General features: G+C 32.4%; 1 protein-coding gene across 5 annotated transcripts in view; it reads left to right on the top strand.

The window, feature by feature from the left end:
• The first annotated feature begins 1,203 nt into the window (after positions 1-1,203).
• The window catches only part of LOC134282875 (MAP kinase-activating death domain protein-like), a 35,111-nt gene continuing 17,811 nt past the window's right edge, over positions 1,204-18,503 (top strand). For 4 of the 5 annotated variants that reach the window (XR_009995379.1, XM_062765273.1, XM_062765274.1 and 1 more), the window contains exons 1-16: positions 1,204-1,344; positions 5,173-5,863; positions 8,132-8,273; positions 9,698-9,856; positions 10,179-10,310; positions 10,952-11,062; positions 12,944-13,021; positions 13,266-13,436; positions 14,136-14,294; positions 14,585-14,801; positions 14,964-15,074; positions 15,234-15,248; positions 16,635-16,867; positions 17,377-17,441; positions 17,567-17,768; positions 18,145-18,253. Coding sequence is in view for 4 of the 5 variants with exons in the window: in XM_062765273.1 (XP_062621257.1) it covers positions 5,283-5,863; positions 8,132-8,273; positions 9,698-9,856; positions 10,179-10,310; positions 10,952-11,062; positions 12,944-13,021; positions 13,266-13,436; positions 14,136-14,294; positions 14,585-14,801; positions 14,964-15,074; positions 15,234-15,248; positions 16,635-16,867; positions 17,377-17,441; positions 17,567-17,768; positions 18,145-18,253 (2,485 nt within the window). In the remaining variant the exon portion in view is untranslated. The remainder of the gene's footprint in view (positions 1,345-5,172; positions 5,864-8,131; positions 8,274-9,697; positions 9,857-10,178; positions 10,311-10,951; positions 11,063-12,943; positions 13,022-13,265; positions 13,437-14,135; positions 14,295-14,584; positions 14,802-14,963; positions 15,075-15,233; positions 15,249-16,634; positions 16,868-17,376; positions 17,442-17,566; positions 17,769-18,144; positions 18,254-18,503) is intronic. The other variant, XM_062765272.1, reaches the window with a different exon arrangement.

The following is an 18,503-nucleotide window of genomic DNA, read 5'->3' as shown; positions in this document are numbered from 1 at the left end:
GTCCACAGTTTCTGACATTTCCAAATAAGCATCTGGACAGGGAATAACAAAATTGATATTTAGGTCGAGATGGTGTGATTTCAACCACCTGGTTAATTTCAACTGTTCTTAAATACATGTGCATTAAAGACAAGTGTTTTGTTTTTTGCCTAGTGTTAGTCAAGTGTAGGCCAAATTTTTCTGAAAATAGGAAGTAATTTAGCTCATGTAACCAGCCAAAGTGATCCTTTTCATTTCTGTTCTGAGAAGAATCACAAGTCAAAGAAGGATTTTCACGAGAGAAAGAAAGGGGAGAAGAAAGATTAACTTCGGATACAATATTGATGCAATATTTTATTTCTTTGAATTCTTTTTCTTGTGTCTTTTTGTTCATAACACATAAAGGAAACATGGAAACTAAGATTTTTTGTCAGAAGTAAAAAAAATCTCGAAGAGAATTGAAGCGATGGTGATTCAAAGCCAAAATTTAAATTGGCAGCTAATTCAGAACTTAATTTTTGAAGAGAAAGAAACGTACATCTGATAAATGAAATGAAGAATGCATACATTATTAAAAAAATCAAATTCATCTTGTGCAACTAATTTTTTTTATTAAGTGCAGACTCTGTCATCAGGAAAGGATCTGCACGTGTGCTGGACAGAGAATAAGTCAAGATTTTTTATATGATTAAAATTAACTAGCTGTCATGTGGTTCATGCAGTGCATCATGCCCCCCCCCCTTCTTAATAAGAAAAAATATAAGAGAAAGAAATACTTGGTAATGGCAGCTAACTGAAGATGTAATAAATAACTTTAGATATAATAAATAAATAACTTTTAATTAAATTTAATTGTTTTGATATGATATGTTTGAAATTAATTCATTTGTCATGCAGTTTGTTGGAAAATGGCATCCCTTTCAGATTTATTAATTTTACTTCTTCTCTTTTGATTGTTCATTCTTTTTTCAAAGTAACAGACAAAAACACATTGCTTATTTTAAATACAGAAATTGTGGGCATTTTCCATTATCCAATTTTTGTTATCATTTAATCTAGATTACTCCCCCCCCCCCCCTCCCCAAATAAAATAAAAAAAAAAACAAGTTAAATATTTCTAAACCAAAGCCATTATTTAAAATGTCACAAAAAGTCAAGGGCTGGTGATTTTAGCCATGTTCAAAAGTATAAGACGTATCCGAACAGTTCCCTCCCTTGTTTTGAATCTTCTTACTAGGCGGCGCTCGTGTTCTGTTGTTGACGTCAATGGCTGCTTAACATACGACGACGATCGATCTCAGCAACTCCTTGCAGCTGAAGTCACTATATTTCCATCCTACACGTCATTTTAACAATGACGCTGAGGTAAGTCTGGTGCTTTGCAATATTTTCTCTTAATTATCATTGAAAAAAGCTTGTTAAAAAGTGCACAGCTTTGCTCAAACTTTATTTTTACATGTGGTCTACAGTACATGCTAGAGCTCTAGACCGGGTTTAGATGAGTGACATGATTTGCCGATTGATTGTCATTTAAATCTATTCATTGTCTTGTTAAATCTCGATATGGTTATGAAGTGAAGAGTGTTAAGTAAAGATTTTCAAGCAGTAAAACGCTGGAAATTACAATGTACAGAAAGAGACAGAGCTGCAGAGCAAGCCTAGATATATTTGATCCATACCGTTGACTCCCAAATTTGTTTACATATCAAAGATTTTATGGACTTTCAAAATCTACATGCTAACTAACATATAAAGCACATGCCTGTATGTTGTAAAATCACTTGACTTAAATGTCATAATATACTTCAAACACTATCACAAATTATACAGGTCTATGATAACCTAATATTCATCTTATTATAAATTTAATATAGATTGTAAAAGACTTTCTGTTAGCAGATTAAACCATTTTGAACCTTTGGACATTTAATGAAAATTGTTACATTTATTAAAGATTTAATCTGGTTAACTATATACACTATATTTACATAAACATGATGAAGTAGTATATTGCATCCACTTTTTTCAGAATTTCTGACATAGAAAAAAATTGCTGAGTTGCACAATCAAATTGCCTGTAAATTGTCTAACCATAAAATGCAATTAGTTTCTCTTCTTACATAAACAACATTGATTGAATTTCATTGGGTGTTTTGCAATATATTAAATACCAACCATGGTTCATTTAACTCTGCTTTTAAAGTTTTCGCACAGCCCAGACTTTCATTTTAGTCAAGTACTGTATTATCTCTTATCATGTAATGTGACATTATAAGAGGCCTTGTTTATTTTTTGCATTTATATGATCTTGCTTTTTGATTTAAAGATTGGAAAGAAATATAAAAGAAATATTGTCTCGAAGTTTAAATTTACTCCTTACTTCAGTAAACTGACATTTATTATAATATATATTCTTCAGAAGTATTATGATTTTGGTAGGAGTTACTGAAAATATGGATTTACTTACAGTGAAAGTAGCTATAGCACTAAATCATTATTAGATTTGAATCATTAAGACCAGCCAAAAATGTTTGACCAGCATGACCAGTGCTAAAATTATAATTAAATCCTTAAAAGCACAGTTTAGGGAGGTGAAAGTATCCTTTGTTGACCTCTCATGCCATCCATCCATGAGACCTATACATGTGTGTTTGTGCAGCCTAGTGAAATTTTCATGTGAAAACATTCAAAAAGAAAAATTATGACCAGAGCAATATGTGTTTCTTTATGGATGAAATATAAAAAATTAAAGGCTATAATAGTCCAATTTCTAATAACAGACTATTTGCAGAACAGACTATCATGTTTTTATCTATTTGTCTAAACCATAATTAATATAAACCATATAAACCATAATCTGATGATGCTACAGATTCCATAAATGATAATGGTACTGCAAAATTTGTGCAACTTACGCACAGTATTTTCAGTGCACAGTTGATAAGAATTTATCCACTTTCCAGCATTGTTTAACTAACTTTCACTGCCTAATTTAAGACATATATTTTAAGTTAACCAATATACGAGGGGTGTTAGAAAAGTTCGCGAACAAGTTTTATTGTGAGCGCGCTATTTCCACGAAACCGGTCAAACTTTGCAGATAAAATCTTTACCTTTTTTCCAATTAATATACAAGAATTTGTTGCTCTCCGATGATTATTGAAAAATATACAGCTTTTCTATTTTGATAAATCTTGCTTCATGGAGCATGCTACATTTTGGCACGTTTACATCACAAAGACTCTTTATTAAAATTAAAAATTGCACAATTGTACCGCAAAGAGTTTTATGATATTTTACCTGCCGCTATAGTATTCATGAAGCGTCACTGGGAAAAATTTTGAACTAAATTGGAGGGTATATGACTGTTTTATATTTTTATGATCAACGCTTAAAAACACAGCCAAAAATATATATGTAAAAATTATGTATGCAGACTGGAAAATGTCTAAAAAGAGATTAAAATGTTCAAGATGCTGCCGGGAATTTCCTACACCTACAAAGGACAAGTTTTCAAATGGTTGTAGCTTCATATGGAAGGATTAACATTTTGAATGATTACCTCCATCGATACTTCAGTATCGCATGGTTTTGCATAGTTTCCATACCTGATCGATTAACTGCATTTTTTTAAAGATCTCAATAATATCCGAATCAGTGACATTATATAAAAGAAAAGTAATATGTCTTGATATAGATATCCAATTTTAAAGTAGAAAATAGATAAGAAAAATCTGAAGAAATGAAAGATTTATAGAACTTTACCGGTTGAAATCGGGTTGTCACGTCGCCTTACGTCAAGTGATTGCTCCGTGAATTCCATGACCTCATAGTTAAAATCGTTGTAAATTTTTAAGATTTTATTATATGGACCTGATTTTTTACATACCAATAAACAAAATGTAGGAATTTATTCAGACATAGGTCATACTTCACAGTACAAAATAGATTTTCCGTAATTCAAAGTGTCCGCGAACTTTTCTAACGACCCTTGTATATATTATATATTATCTACCTCCCAACCCTTTATAGTCGCCTCTTAAGTCTGATATACTCGCTTGTGAATTTATTGTCAAAAAGTAGGAAATTCAATTCAAGCAATATTATTGGTCTGTAGAAGTGGTTATATTAACTTAATTTAAGGGGAAAGGAAGTGGATAAAATAAATAGGTTGGTAAAAAAATATGTTTAGGATTTGGGAGTGAAATGTAGACTCACATTAGTTAATTGACCAATGCTGGAAAGTGGAGAAATTCTCCCAAACCATGCGCAAAAAAATCTTGTGCCATAAATTGCACAATTTTTGCATAACTGGTTCTGTAGCACTATAGGCAAAGACAAATATTTAAAACCATAACAGTGTTTTCCCTTTATTTCAAAGTAAAGGGTTAGAGATCAGTTGTAACAGCTAGGGGCTGAGATTTATGAACAGAATCATTGTGGAACTTGTAATAAATTTTTATTTCAAAGCGGCATTTCTGTCAATTAAAGCGGTCAATTTGGCCAGTAGCCGGTTCTTAGAGAAAACACTGCATAATGTTACAGTTCCACAGCTATCAAGAGACATAAGATACATGTAATATCATTACACATGTTACATCAGGAGATGGATCAGTTGTGAGTCTTAGTTGTACCTAAATATTGCAAAATTAAGTCAGTTAGGTTACTAGACTAACCAGTGCAAAGTTACTCTGACATAATTTAAGCTGATCAACATATGCATTTTATTTCATGTATTTACACAAGTAAACAGTTAGAACTGTATCATCAATAAATAAGCTATTGGGGAGAAAAATGTATTTACATTTATGTGCACATGCCAATATATATGTATTGTATTGTGGGGCTTCATGGAACATCTTGGAGACTATATAATAGCCATTTAATGAATTTGATGTAAACAGCTGTGCCATCAGATTATGAAATTTTTAATTTGTCTCTAATTTCCAGAGAATGTTTGCAGATAGGTATATATTTTATATAATCGTTTAAAGAAAGCTGGTTAAAAAAACATAAACATCGGTTGCACCTCAGTTTTAAAGGTTAGACAAAGCAGAAGCTAGGGAGTGATATGTGATGTTGAATGTTTGTTTATATTAGATAAGATCCTAAAACATAAAGATGATTCAAATGTTGACTTGAATTTAAATCTCTTTAAATTGCACTATTTCAAATGATAAATTTGTTTTCTAGGGTGACACAAGCCTGCAAGAAATGGTTCACCTGAAGTGCAGCAGATAACAAGAGTGAAACTGAAACAACGTGAATCATGACTTGGAATTTCCCATAACAAAGATTATAGAATGTCCGACAAATACTTCTGTCCACGTCTTATCGACTACATCCTGATAGTGGGCAGTCGACATCCGAATAACAACAACAATGTCGCCCAGACCCCCGAGCTTCTGCGACGTTATCCCTTGGAGGATCATCACGATTTTCCGCTGTCCCCCGACGTCATCTTCTTCTGTCAGCCGGAGGGATGCATCAGTGTGGGCCCCAAACGCATGAGCTTAAGAGAGACCACTTCATTTGTGTTCACATTGACAGAGAAAGACACAGGGAAAGTCCGATATGGAATCTGTGTGAATTTTTTTCGACCAATAGAGAGAAAGGTGTCGGAGAAATCGAAATCTCTGAGTGCATCTTGGGCAGACGATAATGGAAATACGGAACCGGACAGAAGAAAATCACCTAAAACCAAGCGGAAATTGAAGACGGCCAGTCGTGTTCGAAATAATACTTTAACATCACTGTGTATTGTTACTCATCATCCATTCTTCTCCACATTCCGAGAATGCTTGTTCATTCTGCGCAAACTTATAGACGCTTGCCATGATAGAAGTTGTAGCAAAAGAATTGGTGGATCCAAAGCAATATCAAGGTGTGTATCATGTTGATAAGCAAATCTGTATGAATTGTATTGAGAACTTTTGTACAACTGCAAAACAAATTCTTTTTCAAATTATGCATGTACATTCAAATTGTTGCTTCATCGACAGAGTAAGCCAAAAAATTAGATAAGAATGGGTCGTTGGGTTTGTTTTTCATGTTTCTGTAAAATCACAATATATGTGATGATCGAGTCAAAGAACTTATCTCCCCTTGAAGCATTGATTAATATTTGAATGTCAAAGGATGACATTTAAGTTTGCTGGAATGCAAGCTCTTCAAAGTCTGAATAGATCTTGGATGTTTATAATGAAAGAGAAGTGTTTGATTTTAAAAAGCTGTTGTTTTGTTCTTTAATTTTGGCTTCGCTGATCAATAAAGCAACATTTGGTAACAATCCCACAGCCATATTCCTACAAGAACCGAATCTGTTAGAAGTACAGGCAGTTTCCCCTCGTTAACTATGCTTCATTTAAAGCATTATTGATTCTTCTCGGTTTCCCTATGTTATTTTAAACCAATACATGTCTGTGAACTTGCTCTAGGGCATAGGTTTTCTATATATGGTATTGATGAAATCTATATTCAGAATCGGCTAATCTAAATCAAGGTCGTTTTATTTGTCTAGTCATTTTATGGGGACTCGTAAAATTTAGAAAACGTTGAAGTGTGTTCTTTTTATTTTTCATTTAATTCCTCAAGTAGTGTCTTCAATAGTAAAGCAAGCTGATATATCTTTGTGTGTAAAACACCAAAGAGATTTTCAGATTGTGATGTTTACTTTAAATATAAAAACGTTGGACTATCAGAATCATTAACACTTTTTTGTGAAGGTCTTAATCATGTTAATGTCAAGACTATTCCTAAGGCTATTTAATTGTAAAGACCTATTTAAACTTTTCTATTTGCACTTCTCTCACTTTAAATGTATTAGTTGTTAAATTAGAGTTAGTAATATTGTTGAAAGGTTATTATGTTTATTTTATATCAGGAAATTTTTAATTTTAAATTAAAAATTCTTATATTTCTCAGAGTCCGATTCCACAGATTACATTTATATAGAAAATAAGCTATGCATTATATTATGAAAATTGTACAGTAGTAAAGCAATACATGTAATAAATAGTATCTCTAGTATATATACAGTGGAGCCTCATTTATCCGGACGCTTTAGCTCCTAGGCAATTTGTCCGGATATGTGAAGTGTCCGGATACCTGAATAACCAGTTTAACAGAACAAAATAACTTTTAAAAATTCGTTCCGATGAAAAATCGTCTGGATACTGAAGCATCCGGATATCTAAAGGTCCACTGTATTTGTCAATATTTAAATTCTGATGTTGCAAATGTGTGGACTCGATGAAATGGTTTTCATTAGCGAATTAATATGACCATTCTTTAATGAAATGACCTCAAGCAATATTGTCCAGGTGTCAACTGGTAATAGCTTCCATCTAAATTAATTGAAGCACTCAGAAGCAGGTAGTTAATTGCCAATTTAAGGGCCATCTGCTTATTATTAATAAACAGAAAAATATTGATTGAAGAAGACATCACATTTATATATATGTACATATATATTACTAGAAGGTCACAGCTTTTTTACAGTAAAGAAATGAAAGATAAATAAGATACATTCAGGGGAAAATCATACTGCTCAGTTATGAACAGAGGTTTTAAATGTCGTTGAGATATATCTAGAATTAAACCCATCATTTTCATTTTGATACACATTTATTATGTTTATAGTATTTATGTTTTCAATGGGTAAATGACACCGAGATATATTGAAAATATAGAATATACTCTTTAAGTCTTAGGAGGCTTTCATGACCACTGGGTTGTGAATGAATTGATCTCTAGTTTTTAATTGCATTGAATACTTTCCTGTCAACTAGCTGCCAGAGGCTCAAATGGTAGTTCGTTCACAAAAAAAAAAGCCTTACTGTGGATTATTATGGTTGTCTAAATAGTAAATAGGTATATAAAGATAATAAAGTAAAAATAACCCCCCCCAAAAAAAAATAAAAATAAAATAAAATAAAATTAAGCTTATGAGTTTTCAATATTGGTCTGATTGGAATATTAATGATCGAGTTCTATCAAAATTTATATTGAAAAATGTTGGCCTGCCTCTATTTTTTTACCTAGGTTTATCCTATTGAATCTTGTATCTTGAATTATATTTTAAGAGTATAGAAAAATATTGAATAAGTAGGAAATATACTAGTATTTAATGACTTTATCTCTTTGAATTTAGGGACACAGTTTGGGGAGTGTTAACAGGGCAGGGCTCAGACAACCTGACAGGCCTTGTGATGCATGAAGTCAAAGAAATAGAAACGTGGGTGCTGAGACTTCTTAGTGCACCCGTACCAGTCCCCGGGAAGACCAGAGTGGAGGTATGTCACCGTGTAACCATGGTAACAGTTAGTTGTACCATACTAATTCTCTGAGTTGTCTACCACATAGTTTTTATTTAATTCAGGATATTAAGGGATGTATCCATTCAACTGTACACTGATTGATTTCTAGTCTTAGATTTTTATGTACATTAATGAAAGATTTCTATATGGAAATTTAGTATTTTCTAGGAAGATGAGAAAATGTCAGTTGAATTAAGTCAGTGTCTATTATAATAGATTTGATATTCAAACATCTAAGGTCCTCATTACTTAAATAAGTTCATGTCATATCTATTGCTAAATCTTGTTATTGTTATAGCCCAGACATTTTATTAATACATATTATGATAATAGTTACAACAGTTTTGATTTCTGTGTTATGAATATAATGATATCAGATTATTGTATAGGATAAAGGAAAATCACCAGGATCAGCTTAGGGTGTGGGCGATATTAATTAAATAGTCCTGTATTAATGCCATCGGACCAGAAACTTATTCAGAATTTCTTCAACATCAGTGCTTTGCACTGGTTGTGATAACAGCTGACTTGGAATAATGACAGCTGATAGTAATTAGAAACTTTTAATGAGGATTGAAATATATTTTTTTAATCCAGGAAATACATGATCATAGCACAATATCTGAGAACTGGAAATCCATTATGCATTAACCTGGCACCAATAGTCCCAGATACTCTTTAAGTAATCAATATATTATGTACTTTGTCATTGTGCCGAGATCATGGTGACAATGGCATAATTATATAACATTTGATTCACAAATAGGGTGTTCTGGACCATTATCGTCGCATATTGTATTTAATGTACGTAATGATCTGTAGCGATACTTTCAGCAAGCATTTTCTGTGTATTTTATGTATAGAATCAATGTGGCTATATACACAAGAGTACACAGCTCTTGAATAATTCATAAAATTTTGGTAATCAAAGCCAGTGTTTTTGATAAAAAATTTTTAATTGCCTATAAAATCATTGAAATAAACAAATTATTTCTTTGCAAATGTATTCAAAATTTGGTTCAAAAACATTTTACAAGTGGTGTTAATTATTATTTATTTCATTTCTGTAATATTTAACTTATTTATTTTATATATTGAAAATATCCAAAATACTGTTATCTTGACATCACTTTACAAAATTTTTTCATCCCCCTAAACACAAATTTCATATCTTTTGTTGTTATAAAGTAAAACACACTTATTGGGAAAACACTTATAACGAATTGATACTTACAGCACAATGATTTTCCCCATCAATTTAAGATATATTGAACACTTAACGGTTGTAACAAAATGTGCTTATAACGAAACAAAATTGTCTGTGCATTGCACCTCATTATAAATAATTTTTACTATATCAGTAACAACTTCATACAAATGGTTCACTTTTCTTTATCTAGGTTCAGGTGTTGCCAAAAGAACTTGAAGCCCCTCTGTTGTTTGCCCTGCCCGACCACACTAGGTTCTCCTATATAGATTTCCCCCTCCATCTCCCATTAGAACTCTTGGGGGTGGATACGTGTCTAAAGGTGCTTACTGCCATTATGCTGGAATACAAGGTAAGTCATGATGTTCAGTGGACAGAAATATAAAGTCAATATTGTAACAATAAAGAATATGCTCTAAGAGCCCATGTACCTCAAGTTCTTAACTCATCTAAAGTTCCAAGAATTAAAACAGAGAAATGGATGATGAAATTAATTCCATTTTGTGTAGAAGATATACAGTCATGTATATAATTATTTAAATATTGCCATTTCTGACCCCCACCCCGCACCCCACCACCACCACCACACAAGGATGAAAATTATGAAACACATCAAGGTCTATGAAGATGCACATCTTACACCATATTAAAATAGTGTTCTTGACCAAACACAGGTTGTGATGCAGTCCCGTGACTACAATGCCCTATCTATGAGTGTGATGGCCTTTGTTGCTATGCTGTACCCTCTAGAATACATGTTTCCTGTGATTCCATTGCTGCCAACCTGTATGTCCTCTGTAGAACAGGTAATTAGTGTTTCAGAATGTTATTAACTGAAAATTTGTTAATATTTTCTTGTAAGGAAATGATACGATTGTAAAGTTAGCCAGGCTGCATTATTTGTGCATAATTTCAGTAAAATGCCATTTCAAGGAGGTAAAGAATGATAATAATATCTGGACAGAATAAAAGATTACACAATCTTAAGGAACCCCAAAAAAGCAGATTTAGATTAATCAACAATAGAGTAATAAAAGTAGATAGTGATGCATGAATGCTAGAATTGTAAATGCAGTCTTGCCCACTGGGACATGCAAAAGAAACAGTCAGAATTGATGCTGTCTTGGAAAAACACGTTACACGTCCATGTACCAGTGGTTTGATTATGGAATTTAAAGATCTTGATACAGCTTATTCAAGTCAATGTTCTTAATACAGTTGTATTGCAGTTAAAAGAGCTAGGAAAGATAAAGATTTTCAACTCTCTTGGACATGTTAGAAATATGAAATAAAATTAAAAAAATTTATTTTGTTTGCATGATTATGCATAACCATAAATGTCAGATTTTCCAGCATGAATTGCACTTTTTATTGCTCAAAGTGCATAGATCCCACATAAAATGTACTTGATATTAAATATTGAAGTTTTTTTTAATATTTTCCACAGCTGCTCTTAGCCCCAACACCATTCATCATCGGGGTACCAGCAAGTTTCCTTCCATACAAGAACGTCAAACTGCCTGACGATGTCTGGCTGGTAGACCTTGACTCAAATAAGGTTAGGATATATCACTTTACTTATCAATCAATGCACTCTAAATATCAAGATGAATTTACGTTCATTTACTGTGATATCTCAGTTGAGAGTGTTTTGGTCGACGTTGCTTAAGATTTTTTCCGAGATATGTATCCTACATGCTATGTTAATTGATCCGTCTTACTGAATTTCCTTTTCCCTTGTGGAAAACGGGGGCTTGACATGCAAATTTTTCTGTGTTGTTTGTTCATTTTCTTGCCTTTGTTCCCCAGAGGTATATCATTTAGAGTTTAAATGTATCATTCACAATGCATTTGCATTAATGATATGTTGTGTACATATCAGTTTAAAAAAAACTGAAAAGATCAATGTTTTATTCAAGATGATTTTTAAATATATATACTTTAATTATAAATACTGTTTGTTGCACCATGCAAGTACTTCATGTACTTATAGAATCTTTTCAAAATATGACATAATATTTCGATAAAACATGAATGTAAGGGGTTATAAAAATTTCATTTATACACTGAGTGTAAATTTAATAATTATATACAGGTCATGATAACTTCAACTACTACTTTTTGTCTACATGTAACTGTTTCTGTTGAAGTACACTATATATGTAGACCTATAACCTATTCACAGAAATGTGCAACAGATGTGAATTCAGCTCGTTATTCATACAAAATAGAAAACCTTGTCCCAAAGGTCTTCAGAAGTTAGAAGGGACGTGCGGGGGTTGATTGTCCTGGCTCTATCAGCTATAGCCTACTCAGTTCTATCTTCCCACACAGAGAAGTATTGATCTCTGTGTTTGGTCATATTGATGTGTAGGCGATGATCAATTTTCTGGAAGCAGAATCATGAAAGCCCAATTTTCTGGCTGTCTGCAACTGGATGTGTCCTGGGTTCTAAAAAGAAAGCACTGACTTTTAATTTATCTCAATGTTGGAGGTTGGTCCTGTAAGGATCTAGAAAGCACTGATTTATTCTGTTTTAATTCATCCATTATATGCAAGTGCTGAAAGTTTGTTTTGTAGAGGGTTATAAATGAAACAGGTCTATGACATAAGTTTAAGGTGGAATATTTAATTGAGGAAAATGACTTGAAGATGTCGGATCACTTGAACATGAATCAATGCATGGTCTTGGATGTTTGATTAACATGTATTTCAGAAACTTTAAAATAAAAGCGAATTTCATGAGTGTTGCTTCTCATGAAATAGTGCCAATAATTGATTTTCTTTATATGTGTAATCAAGGATCTTCTTAACAATAACTTAAAAAAAAAGAAATAAACTAAAAGTTTAAGGAATGAAAGGTTGAACTTCAATGGGAAATCCATTAAAAATCACAAAAATGAATTAAGAAGTGAGGACAGTTTTGCTTGCAATCTGCCTTTCAATGTACAAGGTTGCCATCAGGTTTGATGAAGTATATAGCAAGTGGTTTTCTCTTGATTTATCAGTGGTATTCAAATTGATGAGATATAAATCATATTCAGATTGTGACATTTCCAGATTTCATCCTTTTTTCAAATTAGTTTTATGTATTGGGGGCTTTATTACCATCTGTAATGTGTGGTGTAAAAATCAATAATTTTTATACATAACCTAATTCTGTGGGGTTCATTAGTTTCTGTAAAATTGCCATGTAAATGTGTTTTCAGTGTAATCATTTGGATGAAATTCTGGTTTCTGGTATCTTGTAGAGAGAAAAGAAATATTGATTATTGAAGTGATGCCCACAGATGTGTAAAATGGACATATAAAGTTTCAGAATATTAGATAATAGAAGCAAAATTAATATGTGGTCTACATGATGCTAAAGTGCACTAATGTGTATTTATATTTAGTTGACCTTTAAAGTTAATTTCATTTTCAAATGCTTTTTTATTAGATGTCAATAGGCAGAAATGAAGAATTACCTCCCCTGCCAGAACCAGAGGGAACACACTTAAGAAATCACTTAAAGCAGGTATGTATTAGCTGCAGAAGTGATGGCACACAGATACATGTAAAGGAGGGGGGATAGCCTTAAGAACAGAAAATGTCGAATCTAGCTAGGGAACCATTGTAAACTATTCTGCAGTGCATGTATAAGAATATGTATCTTTATTTGCTATGTAAAGAAAGTTATTTGAATTAAAGATAATGTTTGTTTTTTTTTTAAGAAAAAAATTTAAATGATCCATATTTTAAAATCTTTTTTATGGATACAGGCTTTAGCAAGTATGTCCATGACCCCTCAGCCTATAAAGAACCTGGATGCCCTAGCCCAGAATCCAGACACCTGGAAGAGACGGGAGAGTTTCTCCTCTCAGACTGGATTTAATCCACTTATTTATGGCAATGATGTGGACTCTGTGGATGTAGCAACCAGAGTTGCCATGGTAAATATGAACTGTACATAACGCTTTTACTGTTGAAAAATTTCTTCCTTCATGGTTTATTTTTATTCATTACATCAATCAATAAAGCCATGATTTATATTTCTTTTTATCCCAAACAAAATTTATAGTACATGTATCACCATGTCATCTTTTTATGTGTTTTGCTTGGGTGTGTGTTTGTCTGTCAGCCCACTTTATGTTAAAATTGAGACTTTTTAATGGAAAATTTGCCAGCTATTTGTAGTACAATTATTTTTGCTTGCACTGATCTGATATGACGGTAAATTGAGATCAGGTGTGCCCATCTGACTGATACATGAAGCAACTGTACTTACTGACGTACTTTATTGATCTTTAGATTTCCTTTAAATAGTGTTATTTATAGAGCAATACTTTTAAGGCTGTTGAACTTATCAGATTTGTGCACATGTACATAAGATACAAAAATATGTATACATTATAAGATACAAGGTAGATAAAATCTTTATCTCTGTAACTAGTTCCTAAAAGTATTAATAGCCTGGTAAAAAAAAAAATGTAAATTCAGAAAGGAAAAAATGGTGTATTTTATTATGAGGTATAAATTAAAATTTCCTGAAATTTTGGTACATAAACATGATAAAATAAATTTTAGATTTTTTTTCAGAATTTCACACTTTAAAGAAATTAGTGTGTATTTGATTGTATTTTATTATTCAGATTCGGTTCCTGAATTCTTCCAACATTCTGGGTAATTTCTCAGAGCACACCAGAACATTACGACTGTACCCCAGACCTGTGGTGGCATTCCAGATGTACAGTTTCCTCAAGTCTCGCCCAACTCGAAGTCTCTTCACAGCTAGACTCGCCCGCACTCAGGTGAATATCAAGTTCATGTCCTACCTTAATTGTCATGGCCTACTTATTCACAATTAAAATTTCATTATTTGATTTATTCTGAAAAATTTATTTTTAAACAATTTAAGTTTTTTTTATTACATTGAATACATGTATATATATATATTAAATCTTGGTATATATTTTGTTATATCTCTTGATCATTTTCCTCAGAATTATATAAAATTGGTTTGAATTACCAGAAAGTTAGATTTAAAATAGCTATAAAATTTATTTCTTTATCTATCTCTTCAAATGTTTTGAACATTCAGGCCGTGGAATATTTTGCTGAGTGGATATTAAGTCCAAAGAACGTAGTTTTCCTACGAGTACAGACCTCTGTGTACGATCCACTTCTGATTGGTGATAAACCTAAGTGGTACGCCCATCAGCTCCAACCAATAGAATTCAAAGTTTACGATGATGGATCCTCATTGGGTACAGCTTTATCATCAGCAACTGGCATTTACAGTGATGAAAATCCAACAGGTACAAACAGACGTGTTAAAATAAAAAAATAAAAAAAAAAAATGGTAGATTAATATTTTTGATATTTTTATCTCTGAATACTCTCTTAAAAATGGTATTTTGACTGCATTTTGTAATATTCTTAATATTATCACATGACCTGTCAAATTATTTGATTCACAGATGAGAGTGGCAGTGACAGTGATGGGGCTGACAGCACAAGCTCCTCCTACTCGTCGCTAAGTGATTACGTCACTGACATGATCAACAGCGAAATAGACGGGGACACACCAGGTGAGCTAAAAATACAGATTTTCTAAAAGCTTATTTCTGTAACTATGTTGTTCTGCTTAAAACATTGAGAAAAAGGTGCATTGTAAATAAATTTATTGTATTATTTATTGTGATTTTTACTGTTTATATTATATGAAGACTGATTGACATGTTTTACAGACGTGACAGGGAGTGGTAATATTTCTACCACAGTTCCACATTTTATTCTTTCTCAGTTTATGCCATGTTGAATTTATTCCTCATTTATTCTTAGCATCATTTATTTCAAGAGTGGGAGCAGGTGCAATGTATCTTATTACATGTGCTTGAATATCTAAAAGCTTTTTATTCTGCTACATATAGTCTGAAAAAGATGAGGTTTTACTGTAATTTAAATTCATTCAAAATGAAGATAATTTATTTAAAAATCAGAAGATGGTATGCTGTTTCCATAATAAATTTTTGAGTCCATTATTCATGACAAGACTGTAAATTTCACCTGCTCATGGATTTCACATTATTTTATTGCCTGAGAGACAGAATTAAAAAGTAATTTTGTTCCATGTTTTCGAAGTGAGTCTTTTAGATTCAGGATTATACTGTAGGTTAAGTGCTGAAAAAGCTGCCTTTCTTGTGTGTGTTAATAGATTTAGTACTTTTATCCATTGATGGCCTTTTACCAATATCTTCTTTATGTGCTCTTAACATGAAAAAAGCCTAAAGGGAATCTATAAGATACTTTGCTTCATGAATTTAAGGTTTATTAGGATCTTTATTCTTTCTTTTATTCTTTGGCTTATGAAACAAAGCAGTTGATTTTATAGAAAGGTAGCTTATATCAGACAACAAAGATTTGTATTGAGCATGCTCACAGATTGAAATGATCATGCAAGCAATGTTTTAAAAGCAGAAGAATTGATTACCATTGGATTTTCATGATGTCAGTGTGCCATGGGGCTTTCTTTTATTATGTGCATGGGAAAACTCGGCTTTTTGCACAGAATATTTTTGTGTGAATCTGATATTGGTTCATTTTTCAAGCTACTCTACAGTCCCTTTTTTTTTGTGAAAATCATTCAAAATGAATATGGCACACAAGTAAAGATATATAATTCTATTTAATGATTTCATGAATGGTGTTGTCAATTCAAGGATTATTTTATTTGTCTGAAGTAACTTGAAACAATCACAGAAATCACTGAAGAATGCTAAATTTAAAAAAAGTGACATCATATTTTACTTACCTATCTCTTGTTCTGTGAGAAATTTCTGTGAAAAATATTCAAAATGCTACAGTTTTGGTCTGATTTCAATATAACTGTAATGTAGAATAGGTTTTTGTTTCATTTTACAATTTTGTCAGTAAGTTGAATCAGAGGTAATTTAGATTATATAAATTTAAGTAATAGTGTATAAGGTGAAAAAAGAAAAGATTCACTTGAGCTAGGCAGAGATAATTATAGATATGTCACTACCTTTTTAAATTATTTCAATAAAGAATTATGTTTTAAAAGAGAAGGAGAGGAGAAAGGGACAAAAATCTTGAACATTTTAATTAATTTTTGATTTTAATAATTGCAGCATTTGTTCCTGAGAACCAGGTCCTAGCAGTAGACGAGTCCAAGGTATACTCCCCTCCAGACAAACTGCAGCTGCCCGAGATGTCCGTCACGACCAGTGACTCCGCCTTCTCCATGCTGGAAAGTGATCTCAGTAGCTCAGAATCCTCTAGTCCAACCTACAGCAAAGATCTGCCAGGTCAAGGTCAGGAAGAGGTCAACAAACCACAGATCAAAGGTCAACCTCCTACTGAGGTAAATACAGCAACTGGAAGATATATTATTCATTGTTGTTGTTTTATGTACATGTGTATATATATATATATATATATATATATATATATATATATATATATATATATATATATATATATATGATAAATTGATAATGTTTTTCTTTTTGTGCTCTTAGTTCATAGTTTTATTTTCTGGTGAATGACCCGCCTTTACTGCCATTAACAGTGATTATAAATAATCAATTACGCATGGAGTTAGCAAATTTTATGATTCAGATATTGAACATTTCTAATGGATATGTATTTAATGTGTTGGTGATTGAAGTAGAATGTTCATGGTGGTGGATCTAAGGGGAGTGGACTAAAATTAATGGCATAGGATTGGATACATTATATATCTCAAGTGCATGTATAAGAATTGTTGAAATGGTTTAAATTGTTACAATATGTGGTAAGTATATTGAGAGTGAGTTTGATTTTAATTTTGATATCTAAAATTAATTTACTGGTAATTTTCTTCCCTTTTAGCTTGTTGGTGAAAGATTCCGGTATGATTCTGGCAATGTCACACCAACTCTGAATTCTTTAACAAGGTAAGTGGACAAAAACCATTTAACTTACACAGAAGCTGATTTTTTTTTTTACCATAATTTGCAAATTAAAGTCAGTGCACACAGAAGTGACATTACTCTCATAGTTAATTCATTGATCATTTTAGTCGAACAGAGAGTGTTGGCTCCAACAACAGTACCCCCGAATTACCAAAGAGGCCTCCTCTACAGCCACTGACTCGGAGTTTGAACTCGGCTTTTGAAGCTTATGAGAAGCCACTGCCATCTGGTATGAGGGGGCCGGAAAACTTGGGCATTCCAAATTTCAGGAAGGAGAGTGGAAGTAGCAGATCTAGTCCACACCCAAAGGTAGGTGTAATTACTGTTTAGTACCTGTCAAGTAGAAATATTAGGGTACTTATAATCTGTTGGATCCAGTCCAAACCCAAACGTATTTGTAATCACTTTGTATGTACCAAGTGTAGCTCAATTGTATTCACTTTATGTGCATCAGGTCTTGTCCAACACTTAAATAACCTGTATGTTTCAGGTTAAAATGAGTAATTGATTGTGTCTTGAAACAGTGTTAGAAAATGTGATTTAAATAAGGTTGAAATGTAGCATTATAGTCCTCTTAAAAAAAGCAAATATGGAGATATATTATAATTTGAATTCTGCTGTGCAGGAACTGCTGAAAGTTTCAATTTGAATTCAGTTGCTGTAATTGTTTTCTTTTTATTTACAGGGAGATAGAACATCTACCCCTGATTCTTTGATGTCCACAATAAGTCACTTCAGTAATGAGTTGACAGACATTGCACAGTCTGCAAGCACAACCATGTCAGAATTTTTTGGTAAGCTTTTAATGATCTCAGATCTTGAATGAGTAAACTTGAAACCTAGCTCTCAATCTTTACTTTTATTATAGAAATGTTTGTAAATTTAGGGCTTGCTTCTTAGATACAAGATAGATGTAAATAGTTATCCAGCTACAGTATAATCAATGCAAAACTTGAGAGTAGATTATATGTTTACATTGTGGTACAAAAAGCAGCTGGGCTTCATGCCACAGCTGTCACACCTTAAACAAACTAGAAAACAGCT

This window comes from Saccostrea cucullata, unplaced genomic scaffold, assembly GCF_032062105.1.
Source record: "Saccostrea cucullata isolate Sc308-1 unplaced genomic scaffold, CSIRO_AGI_Scuc_v1 ctg406, whole genome shotgun sequence".
Lineage (NCBI taxonomy): Eukaryota > Metazoa > Mollusca > Bivalvia > Ostreida > Ostreidae > Saccostrea > Saccostrea cuccullata.
Note: the sequence above shows the minus strand (reverse complement) of the source record. Positions and strands in the feature narration are given on the sequence as shown.